Raw genomic sequence first — 16,087 nt, forward strand, 5'->3', positions numbered from 1 at the left:
TCCCCCCACCCTCCCAGTCGTGACAATCAAAAATGTCTCCAAATGTCACCAGATGTTCCCTGGGGGGTACAATTTCCCCAAGGAAAATTCCCCAGACCACTGATGAATGTCTCAGGGAAAGGAAACTCCATTACGATGGTGATGATTAACTAAAATAATTAACCACAAAATAAATTCTAGAAAGGGAATAAAGTATATCAAAGAGGGCATTAGTGAACATAGTAAAGGGGGAACTAATTGGGGTACCGGTGAATTAAAAGCACTGGAAGACATAGTGTTGAATAAATAGCTAGAAAGGGAAGAGTATCAGGTTTGAGATGTAACTTGTGAAACAGCATAAGCCTGTCTTGGTGGTGGAGATATCTGATACGATGGGGAGTTAAAAGGTCCTTGGCAATCTGGGAGAATGAAAAATGTAAATTCAAGGTGTTAAAAGTACTTTTCTGATCATTCTTCAGGTTGCTTTTTTTCTGCTTGCCCCTTAAATATTGATATTCTACAGAGTTCTGTCCTAGGCCTTGATCTCGTCTAGATCCAGTTAGGTGATTACTCAGCACCTTCTGTTTTATGTGAGACAAATGGTTGTATTTTAAATTAGATTTGGAAAAAGCTTCATCTAGTCTGGACCTTGGGTGCTCATCACTGCTGCTACCTGGGTGGTCGTCTATTCCCAGGGCTACCTGTGTGGGGGTAGTAAAGTCTATTTGGGTGGCCTGGCTCTTCTCTTCCCTAAACTCCAGACCCACAGAGCCAGTTGTTTCTAGTAGACCTGTCTTCTGGATGCCACATGGGCACTTCACACCCATCCTTCAGAAAACTGAACTTGTATATCCATAACTGTACTTCTTGCTCTTCCAGTATTTTCCACCTAATGAATTTATTCACTTAACAAGTGTTCATCATGTCCGCATCTTGCCAGGCGCTCGGCTATTTATGACCTGTGTGCTGAGCAAAGTAGATGTGTTTCCCTGTCCTTGTGGAGTTCACATTTCCTTATCCCTCATGTTGAGTCATTGGCTAAGTCATACTGACTTCTTTTTAACTCCCCAAACATAAATGCTGTCTCACTTTCAGGTGGTTATACATGCTGCTTTCTGTGCCTGGAACACTGTTCTTCAACTTTATAATCTCTGGTCCTTCCCCAGCTCGGTTAGTTGTTTCTCCCATGCAGTCCCATAGCACTGTAATATTACCCTATTTTATTACCTTTAACACTGTATATTAATTGTTCGTTTGTCTGATTTTTCCAATCAGACTCTAAAGAGCCTGAGGCAAAGATTGTTGCTTTGTTTTCTCAGTGTCTAGAAGGTGCCTGGTTCATATGAAGTACTTGGTAGATATGTAATAATTAATATAAGAACACATTAATATTGAAGTCACTAGCTAACAGTAGTGGAAGGGAAGTGAAAGTGAAAATTATATGTGCTGTCTATAGACTTTCTTTCCAGATCGAGAATCTCTGCTTAAACTGCAAGTATGGACTTGAAATGGAGAGTCAAAGTGTAATAGAGGAGGGATCTGGAGATAGCATCAGTGTTCTTCTGTAAAATCTGGGATGAAAAATTAAATCTGACTAACTGAATGTGCCTTTACATTGTAATCATTTTGGGATCTAACTGAATCTTTAGTTAATTTATTCCTTTTGGAATACTTAAATAATATTGAATTTTTGGGTTAGAATCCTGTATATATGCTATTTCTCAAGTTTGTCCAGAGTCTAATCTGCGTATTTGCTTACCAGTATTTTTTTTCCTTCAATGTACTTTCTTTTTTCCCTTAAAATTTGGTCTCAGATTTTATGTAGACTACGAATAATGGTATTGTACTGTAATCAACTGAAATGGAGTAAAACCAAAAATAAAATGAAGTGATATATTAAGATCTGGATTTTAGAAATTTGAATGATCATTTTAAACATTGTCCTAATGTCTGTACTGTTTAAGTCTGAGGGGCAATATAATCTAGTCAGCAAAGGCGTGAACAGTTCAGATTTAACTCTGCAAACTACCAGCTCTGTGTCCTTGGCAAGTTACTTAACCTCTGTATATCTCAGATTCCTCATCTGTAAAATGGGGATAATAATGTGGGCTTCATAGGGTGTTTTATATACAGAATGATGGCAATTAAAAATAGAAATTTTAGGATGAACTTAGCTGGCATTTTAAGAATAGCGATCCTTGGTGGGGTGCTAATGGGTTTTAGAAAGTTGAAAAATACTGCCCTAAAATACTTTTTCCCCTTGGATAGCTCTTTGACAGATTGAGAGATGAAAATCCAGATTTTAGAGAGAAAGTTATAGCGATCAGCAGTGAACTCACCCAACCTAAACTGGCTCTTAGTGAAGAAGATAAAGAGATCATCATAGATTCTATCAATATTATATTCCACTGTGCAGCTACAGTAAGGTTTAATGAAAATTTAAGGTAAGTAAAGATATTATATGATATGTGAACTTCAACATGGTTAAAAGATCTATTTGAATTATTTTTAGTCAAATTGTTTTGAAAGTGATTTGAAACTGTTTGCCCTGTGTCAATTGTAGCTTTTGGTGACCTAAAGAGTGTTAAAGGAGTTTTTCTCCTTGTTATCAATTTAAAAACATTGGATAGCTAGTGTCTGTGTATTAGAAGAAGTTGCCATGAATTTAAGTGTAGGGCAGGGAAGCACAGAGTAGAAGAAAGAGAAATTTACCTTCAGTAGGAGTGTTAGTTTTTTTTTTTTTAAATTTTTTTTTTCAACGTTTATTTATTTTTGGGACAGAGAGAGACAGAGCATGAACGGGGGAGGGGCAGAGAGAGAGGGAGACACAGAATCGGAAACAGGCTCCAGGCTCTGAGCCATCAGCCCAGAGCCCGACGCGGGGCTCGAACTCCCGGACCGCGAGATCGTGACCTGGCTGAAGTCGGACGCTTAACCGACTGCGCCACCCAGGCGCCCCAGGAGTGTTAGTTTTAACAACTAATAGTGTTTGTTTCCTCTTCCTCCACTTTTTCAGAAGCCTATACCCCAGCAGATTTATTTTTCCACTCCACACATACCCATCTGAAAATTAGAAAAAAATTAGGCTCAGGTTTTGTAGCATAAGATAAAATGGTTTATAAACTTAAGTCATACCTTGTGTTTTTTTAAAAAACTTGGTAGCAGTGTTAGGGATAGGCTACATTGGACATGAGTTTAATTAGAAAAATAACCTGGACTTCTGTCCAGATGCCTTTTCTTTTTTTAAAAAAAAAAAATTTTTTTTTAACATTTATTCATTTTTGAGAGACAGAGAGAGACAGAGCATGAGCAGGGAAGGGGCAGAGAGAGGGAGACACAGAATCTGAAACAGGCTCCAGGCTCTGAGCTGTCAGCACAGAGCCCGATGTGGGGCTCAAACTCACGGACTGCGAGATCATGACCTGAGCCGAATTCGGATGCTCAACCGATTGAGCCACCCAGGCGCCCCTGTCCAGATACCTTTTCCAGAAAAAAGCTTTTTATTTTTTTTTTTTTTTTTTTTTTTTTTTAAATTTTTTTTTTCAACGTTTATTTATTTTTGGGACAGAGAGACACAGAGCATGAACGGGGGAGGGGCAGAGAGAGAGGGAGACACAGAATCGGAAACAGGCTCCAGGCTCCGAGCCATCAGCCCAGAGCCCGACGCGGGGCTCGAACTCACGGACCGCGAGATCGTGACCTGGCTGAAGTCGGATGCTTAACCGACTGCGCCACCCAGGCGCCCCGAAAAAAGCTTTTTAAATGTTTACTTTTTTAAAAAAAAATCTAACAAATATGTACTTCGAAAAATGGTGCTTATTCGAAGGATTCTTTTTGATGGTATGTTCAAAAATACCATTTTATAATGTTAATCTAATTGTATGGTCGATTGTATGCCAGTTAAAGTGGTGCAGATTATTTTAGGTTTCACAATTACTTGAAGGCCTTCCTAGAATGTTTTTAAGTTAAATTTTGATTATAAAGGGTTTTGAAATTATTTCTCATCAAGTTTTCTATATAGAAGTATAAACCTTAATTGATACTATATATATATAATGTGACCGTTCAGTGCCAAAGCGTTAAAATGTTTTGCCTATGTTCCAGGTGAGGGCACTGTAGTAGTCACTTACATTTCTTTAATTGTACTTTATAGTTTTCAGGGTATTTTCTCATGCATTATTTTACTCTGTGCTAATGTTACCACTGTGATATCGTGGGCAAGTCCATTTTATACTTGAGTGTACCAGAAAGGACATGAGCTTTGGAATTACATACCTTAGTTTTAACTTTGACTTTATCTTTTATTATATGGTGATAATAATTTATTTATTTTTAGTTGTTTCTGTGCAGCTGTTATGTGTTCATGATTCAAAAGTGACAAAAGAATCTTAGTAGAGGTATGGTAGAATCTCACTTTCATAAAAGATGTGTGTACATATATGTGTATTTAGATAACATCTTTCGATACTTGCCACTTATCTTTGTTTTTTTTTTTTTTTTTTTTTTTTTTTTTTTTTTTTTTTTTTTTTTTTTTTTATGAAGTTTATTGACAAATTGGTTTCCATACAACACCCAGTGCTCATCCCAAAAGGTGCCCTCCTCAATACCCATCACCCACCCGCCCCTCCCTCCCACCCCCCATCAACCCTCAGTTTGTTCTCAGTTTTTAACAGTCTCTTATGCTTTGGCTCTCTCCCACTCTGACAGAGAAAGACAGATACCATATGGTTTCACTCTTATGTGGATCCTGAGAAACTCAACAGGAACCCATGGGGGAGGGGAAGGGAGGAAAAAAAAAAAAAAAAAAAAGAAAAAAAAAAAAAAAAAAAAAAAAAGACGTTAGAGTGGGAGAGAGCCACTTATCTTTGGATAGTGTGATTACAGGTAGGTTTTTAGTATTAAATAGTCAACCTAACAGATATTTCCCTCCATGGTTCTAGCTTTCATTATTTTTCATAACCAACAGAAAATTCACACAGCCTTATGAAACTGTTTTCAAGAAAAACAGGTATATGTTTATTGGATAATTGTGCTGTAGGTGCTTTTAAATGGGAAATTGATATGCAGACTGGCAACATTAATTAGGATGAAACTCCTCAAAGTGACTTACGAACCAAATTTTCAAGGAACCTTCTCCCTCTGTCTATCCTCCTCAGGGTAAACGGGGCTACCATTAACGAAAGGGAAATCTTTTCATTATTCTCTCTTTTACTAGTGATCTCATAGTGGAATGGGAATTATAGATGAATTATAAACTCTATTGCCTTGTCAAGGCATCTATATTTACTGACCTAACCTTAGTCATTACATTGAAATTATTGTTTTCTGTTAAGCAGTTTTAATGGATATTAACATGTAAGTGGGAATATTGCAACATTAGATTTGGGCCATACATTCTAAAATACCATAGTTTAGGGGGGCGCTTAGGTGGCTCAGTCGGTTGAACATCCAACTTTGGCTCAGGTCATGATCTCACAGTTCGTGAGTTCGAGCCCCGTGTCAGGCTCTGTGCTGATGGCTCGGAGCCTGGAGCCTGCTTCGCATCCTGTGTCTCCCTCTCTCTCTGCTCCTTCCCTGCCTCACACGTTGTCTCTCTCTCAAAAATAAATAAGGATTAAATTTTTTTTTTTAAATACCGTAGTTTGGTATATAATAACTGCTTAAAAAAGTTACTCTTTATGATCATTTTTTAAGTTAACCCACAAATAAAAAATGGCACAAAGCCTTTATTGCCAGGGCAAAAAATAACCCAGATTATACTTCCAATATTATACCCAGTATTTTGGGAGAAACCAAGATAAATTGCACAGAGATCCTGTTTGCAAAGTCCATATAGTCTAATAAGGGAGATGGATTGCTTAAATAACCATAATAAAGTGTAGAAAATAAGGAGTTACTGAAGAACATACATTAAGTGCTGTGAGAATTGAGAGGCAGTAGAGCTCATTTAGTTTTAGATATGGTGGTTTATAAACCTTGAGGTGGGAAAAAGTGGGTATCAAGATTATGCATTATAAAGAAATACTGACCTGAGAAAGATGAGGAGAGAGTGATTTTGAGGATAATGAAGGGAGTTTCTTAAATAGTTGATCCTGGGTTTTGGTGCCCCTAAGGAATAAGGAAAGTGAAGGTCGGACAGGGCCTGTGTAGTTGAGAGTAGGAGAGTATCAAGAAACTAGTGTGAGATGTCAGAGATGTAGCAATTGGAACATGAGAATATGTGACTATGAACTTTATGAATAGGAGAGTAGGTGTCAAGAAAGGAGTAGAAGTGAAGATGGATGATGAGATCAAGAAGGTAAGTTGAGTCTAAGGGCATCAACTCTCCACTTAAGAATGCATTATGAATCTTAGGAATTCCTGGAAAATGTGTTAAAAATGCAGAATCTTAGACTATACTTGCAAAATTCAGACCCTCTGGTTTGGGATAGTACCCGGGAATCTTAATTTGTAGCAAGACCTCTAGGTATGATTTTAGATTATAGACGTCTGGGTCTCTTACCTTAAGATTGATTAATTGGTCCCTAGACATCTGTGTCTGCATCTTCATTAAATTAAAAAAAAAATCAGCAGTAGTAGTGGTGAGATCTCACTTAGGAAGCATTTTCTCAGAAGTGGGGAAGGAGGAAAGAGATATCAGAATGGCCTGGGGAGCTTATTTAAAATATAGTTTTCTAGGCTTCAGTTCAGACATTACAAGGTGTCTGAGGGTGAGGTCCAACAATCTACATTTTTTCTTTTCTTTTTTTTTTTTTTTTAATGTTTATTTATTTTGAGAGAGAGTGTGAGTGAGCATGAGCAGGGAAGGGGCAGAGAGAGAGAGAGAGAGAGAGAGAGAGAGAGAGAGAGAGAGAGAGAATCCCAAGCAGGCTCCGTGCTATCGGCACAGAACCCAATGTGGGGCATGATCTCATGGAACTGTGAGGTCATGACCTGAGCCAATCAAGACTCTTAACTGACTGAACTACCCAGGTGCCCCAGTCTACATTTTTAATAAGCTCTCAGGTGTCTGTCATGGCAAGCATGAGATCTCTGGTATAAGGTCTTAGTATTATCAACACATATTTTGTATAATTTTTTTTAATGTTTAGTTTTGAGAGAGAGACAGACAGGCAGAATGCCGTGGGGAAGGGGCAGAGAGAGAGACACTCACAGATCCAAAGCAGGCTTCAGGTTCTGAGCTGTCGGCACAGAGCCTGACTTGGGACTCGAACTCATGAACCATGATATCATGACCTGAGCTGAAGTCGGACGCTTAACAGACGAGCCACTCAGTCGCCCCTATCAATGCAAATTTTGAACAGTCCAGAATGTCTGTACAAGATAGATGAACAAGAAAATTTATTGGCAGTTAAAGTTGAATTCTTCCTTTTTTTTTTGGAACGGCTTCTATGTCCGTGTTAATGACAGGGATCATAATTATAAAGATTTGTTCATTTTGCCCCATCTTCCAAAAGCTAATGTTATTTAAGATGCATTTATGACTCCATATAATCAAACCGTGAGAATATTTTATACATACACACACACACACACACACACACATATTTTTAGTATTAAGTGCTTTCTGATCTAACATGTCAGGGTCTCAGCCTGAAGTTCAATGGAGTAGAAATTGAATGGTGGTAAAATAGAGCGAGATTATTAGCGTTGCAGAGATACTAAAAGTTATTTATGGGGGCATAATATGCCTTCAGGTTTGGGCTCTCAGGTACAGGAGTAGTAGACAGGTACACAAGTGTTCTCTCTGAAGTTATTCCTTATTTTCAGTGACCCAGAAATTCTGTCACCGTCCTCAGGAACCTGTAACAGAATATCCTTTGTGTACTGCTCCCAAAACACTATTCTCCCTAGCTTCATTGTTTTGCAAATGCAAAAGAAAATAGCTTATTGCCTTACAGTCCAGTGGACTGTATCTTCTCTGTGAAATGTCTTTTTTGCTGGAATTCCATTTGAACAGATTCCCTCCCACCTCACTTGAGATAAGGAAGAAAAAAGCTATACTCCTGGTTGTAAATCTCAAACCAATTATTTCATAAAAAAAAAAAAAATCCTTCTAGTATGTTTTCATGAACCCTCGGATTCTATTAAATTTAAAGAAAAAATAATGCACAGGAGTTTTTCTCTCATGAATTATTTCTTGTTCTTGGTGACCCAGAACTTGTTGTCCCGTCCTCAGGAACCCGTAACAGAATATTCTCTGTACACCTCTTCCAAATCAGTACCCTCCCCATCCCCACTGTTGTGCAAAGGCGATAGACATCAAAGCCCTGCTTTAGAGTCAAGTGGACCAGATTCTATCAGTGACCTATCCTGGCCTTTTAAAAGAATAATTGGATTTTTTTTTTCTTCTTAAGTACTGAAAATGTAAGGATTCTGGAAAGTACTTAAAACCACTGATTGTTATTTTAAAACAAATTCTTTTGTTGTCTCTCTTTGAACATAAAACGTAAACGTAGGATTTCTGATTTAGGGAAACAATTTCCACATTTCTAATTTCTTTCATTGTTAAAATTTTTGTGATGTGCTGGTATTCCACCATGTTGATATGCCATAATTTATGTATTGTTCCCTAGATATAGCAAATTTAGGGAATTTTTATTTCTTTCTTTGAAAAATTAGTGTTAGGTCAAGATTTTCCTCCAAGATAATTTCAGTAGGTTAACTAGATGAGTAATTATATCCTTTTTATACTTCCTGCTACTACTTTGTCTTAATCTCTTTTGGATCAGTTTTATCAGTGTAGTTATCAACAATGTATTACTTTGCCAGTTTTAGCACAGTATTACTGGTATTATATCAACTTTTCCCCCCCTTTCAAGTAATAAGCTATAAATTTTAATAGAAAAGGTTAATAGAAAGCAAAACTATCCACCATCTCATTACCTTTAGTAATATTTACTGAATGCCTGTTTCAGTGCCTATTGAGGAATAATGCTAAATACTTGCAAGCTTTTCATTTCATTTAATTTTATACAAATCTTAGTAGGTAGACTCTGTTATAGTTCCCATTTACTGGTGAGGAAACTGAGGCCTGAGTGCTTGACTGATGATGCAAGGTCACCCAGTGCTAGCTGATAGGTAGGCCAAGTCAGAATTTGAAGCCAGGTCTTACTCTAGAGTCTTGTTCTTAATCCTGCTTTACTTTTTATAATGTGTATATTTAAAAAATATTCATGCAGATATCCCATGTTTTTACAGTTGTCATATAATTATTTTAAATGACTCTTTTCTTTGATTGTGATAAAATACTACTTTGTTGAAGTTTATTCATTTCATTCATAGTGAATATCCGGGCTCTCTAGGCTTTCACTATTACTAGATGATGCTTCATTGATTAGCTTTCTACATATTTACTTTTGCATTTGTGAAATTATTTACTTTGAATAAATTTCAAGAATAGAATAATACATGGATCATTTTTGAATCTTGTGACAAAATGTACCTATTTTATTATAATACCCCTTTGAATTTTATTTTATTTTATTTTTTTTAATTTTTTTTTTTTTAACGTTTATTTATTTTTGAGACAGAGAGAGAGACAGAGCATGAACGGGGGAGGAGCAGACAGAGAGGGAGACACAGAATCAGAAGCAGGCTCCAGGCTCTGAGCCATCAGCCCAGAGCCCGTCGCGGGGCTCGAACTCACGGACCGTGAGATTGCGAGATCGTGACCTGAGCTGAAGTTGGACGCTTAACCGACTGAGCCACCCAGGCGCCCCTACCCCTTTGAATTTTATAAGCCAGTCTTTAAAGTGTTTGGATTAATTACTACACAGGGAAACAAACGTATTCTGGATTATATGTTATAATATAACTTCATGTGTCTGAGTTTTCTTTGACTGTTTTAGCCTTACTGGTGACTGACTCTGCCTTAGAATTTTAAAATTACTTAACCATTCTGCTTTCTTCTCTTTTGTAATTCCACATCCTGAAACAGTATACTTCTAAAAATCAAAGTGCAAGAGAAGTCTAACGTGGCTTCAAAATCTATGTATAAAAGCCAAAGACTGAAGTTTTCTGTTTTTATTTCTGTGTTATTTAAAAATTTTAATTTGTACTTTTATTTTTTAAATACTACTAAAAGATTTATTTTATAATCAGAAAATCTTTCTTTTTAAACACAATGGATAGAATGGATGCTCTTTATATTGAAATAAAATACACAAAATCAGACCTAAGGGATCAGTTGTAAAGAAACAAAAATTTCTGTCTTCCTAATGGAAATTAATTTTTTTTTAGCAGGTGAAATCAATTCCTTTCGAATTTTTCACTGGGAAAGCTTCCCAATTTTTCATTGTCATTTTTTCTTTTACAGAGATGCTGTTCAGTTAAATGTGATTGCTACACGTCAGCTTATTCTCCTTGCACAACAAATGAAGAATCTGGAAGTATTCATGCATGTATCAACAGCATATGCCTACTGCAATCGAAAGCATATTGATGAAGTAGTCTATCCACCTCCTGTGGATCCCAAGAAACTGATTGATTCTTTAGAGTATGTTTGTTTTAAATTTATACACACTTTCTTTGATCCCCAAACTTTGGAGCCAAAGTTTTATCTATTTATATGTGTCTCTTGGTCTATTTCAGTTTCTCTCTCTTTCTTTCCACTTCTCTTCTCTCTCTCCACCTACACGTATGTGTACATTTATCTCTTTCTTATTCAGCAAATTATTACATACCTACTCTGTGCTGCTTATTGTATAGATTTATATCTGCATGACTGATGGTGAAGTCAGTGTTGAGCTTGAACTTTTGACCAGGTGTGATGGTTGGAGGAAGGTCTCTGAACAGCTCATCCACGATAAAGTCTGCATGGCCAGGATTTCATTTGTTTCAGGCTGCGCTTTCTCATAAAGTGAAACAAACAAACAGAATCAGAGCAAAAACAAAAAGTAGGGTCTTTTCTTCTTTAATGGACTAGAATTATAGAAAATTCCCGTGTATATCATATCTAAACATAATTGTTAATCCTCATATAATAGCCCTATGGGCTTCTTTTTTTTTCTTGTCTGTTTCCCTTAGGCCTTCTTTCGTCCCCCAAATCCTATTCACTTTCAGTTATTGTCCCCTGCTTTCTCATATTATCTTTTTCCAAAGGGCACTATATTCATTGCTTTTCCAAGTTTTCTCCTAAAATAACCACATAATAAGTCTTTTTCTTTAAGGCTTTCCTGCTAATCAGTGTGAGGAAACAGATTGTAAGAAAATAAGTAAAATAAGAATGGGAGCTTACCAAGACATTCTTGTAATTCCCTGGTTTCTGTTTTCTAACTCCATTTCTTAGATGGTCCCAGATGTTTACCTCATGGTCTCAACAGGTCAGTAGTCAGAAGTGTTTAATATCTCTGGGAGAAGTTGAATGTAGAAATTAATGAAGCTTTTTACTTTTTCTCTTTTTAGCAATTGGTGTATCCAAACATCTAAGTTTCTGAGAAAAAGCTTGTAACCTTCTAATTCTGCACCTCCTTTCTTTGTTTACAAAGAAATGTAGCTAACAGATAATTTTAGAGTAACTCATGGATTGGCTTTATGAACTCAACTCCCAGTGATAAGTCTTCCTGCCTAATGTCTCCTTGGTGTAGCCAGTTTGTTGTTGTTATTGTTGTTGTTGTAATGTAGCAACTGTTCCATTTTTCAAGGCTCCTCTCCACTGTGGAATTGTTCCTAAGTTGAGTAGCAACCTCCCTTCAATTTTGTTAGGTTCTTTTTCTTCCACACACAAAAAGTACTTCCACATACAGAAGAAAGCTTACCTTAATAATTTCTGTTTTGTGCTTCCTCATCAGTTAGTAGGGTATCTTTTGAGTGTGATAATACACTAAGTGTACAAGTCTGTGTAACATTATAAACAGTAAGGAAGAGTATTTGCAGACAGGTACATACATAATGGAATTGGAAATGGAGAATTGGAAAGACCATGGATCTCACCTAGTGTATCACCCTCCTTTTATATAGGATCAGAGTGGACCTTTTCTTCAGAGATATTGAGAGAATTGGAGGAATTTTGTGACTTCATAGTAGGTTGCTAGTTGAATTTTTATAGCATGGTTCAGTTTATTTTGATCATTTACTTTAGTATTTGTTAGTCTCGCTGGTGAGAACATAACAGTTTTTAGTGCTTTACATGAACTACTTAGACCACTAGATCTTTTATATTAATTGTAAATGTATGTTCATTGCAACTGTTTATTGCAACATATTATGCTGTTTTGGTCATTATATACAGGTCTATAATTCTTAATATGAAATCTAAATTTTGGAATTTATTTGGACTTCAGAAAGGAAATATAATCTCTGTGTATTATGCAATATGAAATAATGAGATCTGGGATAGTACCCCTGATCAAATATATTTGAAGTGTATGAATATTTACCCTAAGTGGTATTTTTTACAAGGCCACAGATCAGTTGAGATCAGTTATTGCTACCTACCATATTATTTATGAAAGAACTCGTGGCTTTCAGACCTTTTTGGATATAGAAATTGTATATAGGAGATGTGGACTTGTAGTTGATGTTTAATGAAAGTAAGATTAACTTCCATTTATTTTTTTTTAGTAAAAGTTGTCAAATCAATTGAGTCAGAGCAACAGATACGTTTGAATATGCAAAGTTAAGTGGTTTTGATTTTATAGTAAAACATCTGAAAATATTTTTGCATGCAATTTCCTTGTTAACCAGGTGGATGGATGATGGCCTGGTAAATGATATCACACCAAAATTGATAGGAGACAGACCTAATACATACATATACACGAAAGCATTGGCAGAATATGTTGTACAACAAGAAGGAGCAAAGCTAAATGTGGCGATTGTAAGGCCATCGATTGTTGGTGCCAGTTGGAAAGAACCTTTTCCAGTAAGTTGTTAGAAATCTTTGTAAATAATGGAATTGAGAATTATAAGTTTTGTCTCTGTTTAAAAAGAGTTGGCAGTTGTTTGATAGAAGAGCAGGTGTTATTTACTGTGCGTGGCTTACTGTGGCAAAATTGTTCTCATAGAGACACTTCTCTTGGTACTTTTATTTGTAATGTAATGCCACGGATATAGAAATGCAGGTAAACATTTTAAAAATCTTAACTAAAAATTAAATCAAAGGCTGTGATATTGTCTGGAGTCAAAGCATACCTTGCCTTACGCGTTTTCTTTGTGACTGACAAGATACTGGCCTCTGACATATCAACATTTGTTGGCTTTTAAAATTATTTACTGATTAGTTTCCCTTGTGGAGGTGAAGGGAATAGAGCTGAAAATATTCAGGACCTTATTTTATTTCATTTGCTTTTTAGTACCTAAAAGAGGAAAGCCTTCCAACGTGTAGGCTTCTCCCTGTATAGATCACAAGCTAAGAAAGGTATAAGACATTTCTATGATAATTTGCTGTGGAAAAGCAGGACATTACGGTATTTATGAATCCCTGGAGTAAGATGATATAAACTAACAGATGAATTGATTTAGGAAAAATCTGGGTCTCTATAATTATAGGAAGTATAGTCTCTTTTGTTGCTTTGACAAGTGTTCTCTTTTCCTCTGTTTTATCCTGAGGAGGATTTCCCTTTTCCCCCTAATCTCGCAATGCTGCCTCAGTAAATAGCACAGAATCAAACTTGTGCAAGTTTAATTTAGCTAAAATGTTTGACAGGTATAAACTCCTTTTTATAAAATTCTCTTTGTAGAGAGTTAATTAATGGAAGAGAAGGTAACTCTCTGAAAATGACTTCAGGGCAGACTGCTTTTGTTTAGGAAGGAGAGAGAGATTCTGGCCTGAACCTAGTCTTTTAGTTTTTAGAAGAAAACTGCTAAGTATACATATGGGGTTGTAGATTTCAAATAATCTCTAGTTTTATAATATTTCTAAGCTCACTCTGTTTTTAACTTTTGTATTAGGGATGGATTGATAACTTTAATGGACCAAGTGGTCTCTTTATTGCGGTAAGTAAATCTTTTGATTGATTTAATATTCTACATATTTTTCTGTTTTCTGTATGTCTTATATATGCATTCTGGCTTATATATCTTAAGGTGTTTTTTTAATTTCAACAAAGGCAGGGAAAGGAATTCTTCGAACAATGCGTGCCTCCAACAATGCCCTTGCAGATCTTGTTCCTGTAGATGTAGTTGTCAACACGAGTCTTGCGGCAGCCTGGTATTCCGGAGTTAATAGGTATATGAGGTGACAATGTCACTTGTTAAATATGTAGTAACTGCACAGGGAAAACGGAGCTAATGACTAATGTTAATTAATCCTTACTGATATGTATAGGTATTTACACTTCCAATTGCAAGAACTGGTTTAATCACGGGTAATATAGCAAGTAGTTCCATTAGCTATAATTAAGAATTAATGTTAATTTTCATATACTACCTACAGGATGGGACAAGTTCATTCGGGATTAAAAATGAGAAAACCCCCAAACCCTACCACCCCCTGTTGCTTTTTAAATCCAAACTAAAACTTGGTGTAAACTCAATGTATAAAAAATCTGAAACTCTCGGAGATGGCACACTAGAGCAGCTTGAATCAACTCAGGCCTCTTTTTAAAAGGGAGTAGTAGCATTTACAGGTAACTCTTAATATATTTTTTCCCTAATCAATAAACTGCCTTATTTTTTTTAAGTCTGTATTTTATATCCCAGAAAAGGAGAGATACAATTATATGTGTATATTGTTTCTAGTAAAAGAGAACTCAGCCCGTAAGTTTTTTAAACTAGAGCCTCTGAGATAGGACGAGCTGTAGTTGTTTGTCGTTTTTGTTACATTTAAAAACAGATAGTCCTGCTAGTATAAGCAAGAAAAACATGAAAAGAAAAACAATTTTTTTTAATAACTTTTTTTGGTAGGGGAGGGAAAAAAGGGTAGTTTTATATAGTCCTTCAGACACAAAAATTAATCCTTTAAGGTTAATTTTTAAAATAATCAATGTAGAAAAGGTACCCAGCATCCTTATTTCTTCCTACTTGAATATTGTGTAAGATTTAGATTGGATAAGTCCAGCCTCTTTTTATGTTTCATTGCTTTGATCTTTGTCTTTGCAGACCAAGAAACATCATGGTGTATAACTGCACAACAGGCAGCACTAATCCTTTCCACTGGGGTGAAGTTGGTATGATTTTACCTGTGTTTTTGAATGTTAGAATAAATCTTAAAGAACTTCAAATGTTCACTGAGTTGTTATGTTAGAATACACCCATGAGGCATTAAAGCCACTGAGTTACCAATTTATTCTTATTTTAGTTGCCACATTAGCCAGTACTGCTCTGTGATCCTTAGCAATACTTCACAAATTAAAAAATATCCTGCAGTATATTCCCTCCTTGGCCCACCCTTGTCTGTTTTTCTGCTGCTGTCTGTGGCAACCCTCACAGATGCCCGTGGCAATGAAACAGGGCTTCTTTTCCTCCCTTGTGGGTGCTCTCAGTCCTGATGTTGTTGATCCAAAGGCAATATCCCTTCCAACTACAAGAGTTGTTATATCACAGGAGCTAGCTGGCTGCCCCAAGAGTAATGAATTAAGGAGTTAGCAAGAAGGATACGTTTTGTCAGAATATTTTCTATGACATTTATTAATCTGTTTAAATTCACAAATCCACGGAGTATGTATGCTGTGTTGCTTGTTCTAAATTAGGAATAATATAACTTAAAGCCTATTGAAATTGAATAATGTTTTAGTTGTTTATGTTTTCAAATTTAAAGTAAAATATATTTTTGGCATTGATTTAGTAATAGGTCTTATTTTACCTCTCATTGAACGATTTTTGTTACCCTTGCAGAACAATTTTGATTTTAAAGTAAGTCTTTATGTCATTTGTCCTAGGGTTTTTCCGTGGCATTTTTATTTCAATGTAAAGATTGACCATTAGGGCATATGAGGAAAAAAATAAAAATCTAGGGCGATTTTAATTTTTGGATAATTATTTAAATAATATTCTTTTAAGAATTTTAAAACACTGAAATGAGTTAGGTTTTTTGGTAATCTCTCATTGTGTTGTAAAAGTTTAGTAAAAATCAAGTTGAACGTTATTTTTAAGTGGATATCTCAATATACACTTCTATTAAAGTATTAACATAGATCATAGATTTGATTGTGTTGATAATGTATTA

At 35.9% G+C, this 16,087-nt stretch overlaps 1 protein-coding gene across 2 annotated transcripts in view; it reads left to right on the forward strand.

Moving 5' to 3' along the window:
* FAR1 (fatty acyl-CoA reductase 1) overlaps window positions 1-16,087 on the forward strand; it is an 80,817-nt gene that overhangs the window by 43,245 nt on the left and 21,485 nt on the right. For both annotated transcript variants that reach the window (XM_047070402.1, XM_047070401.1), the window contains 6 exons: window positions 2,248-2,423; window positions 10,298-10,477; window positions 12,667-12,844; window positions 13,873-13,917; window positions 14,031-14,149; window positions 15,022-15,089. In XM_047070402.1, the coding sequence (XP_046926358.1) occupies window positions 2,248-2,423; window positions 10,298-10,477; window positions 12,667-12,844; window positions 13,873-13,917; window positions 14,031-14,149; window positions 15,022-15,089 (766 nt within the window). The remainder of the gene's footprint in view (window positions 1-2,247; window positions 2,424-10,297; window positions 10,478-12,666; window positions 12,845-13,872; window positions 13,918-14,030; window positions 14,150-15,021; window positions 15,090-16,087) is intronic.

Source organism: Lynx rufus, unplaced genomic scaffold (assembly GCF_022079265.1).
Source record: "Lynx rufus isolate CCGP_SWC_20201006 ecotype Redwood Valley unplaced genomic scaffold, mLynRuf1.p SCAF_9, whole genome shotgun sequence".
Lineage (NCBI taxonomy): Eukaryota > Metazoa > Chordata > Mammalia > Carnivora > Felidae > Lynx > Lynx rufus.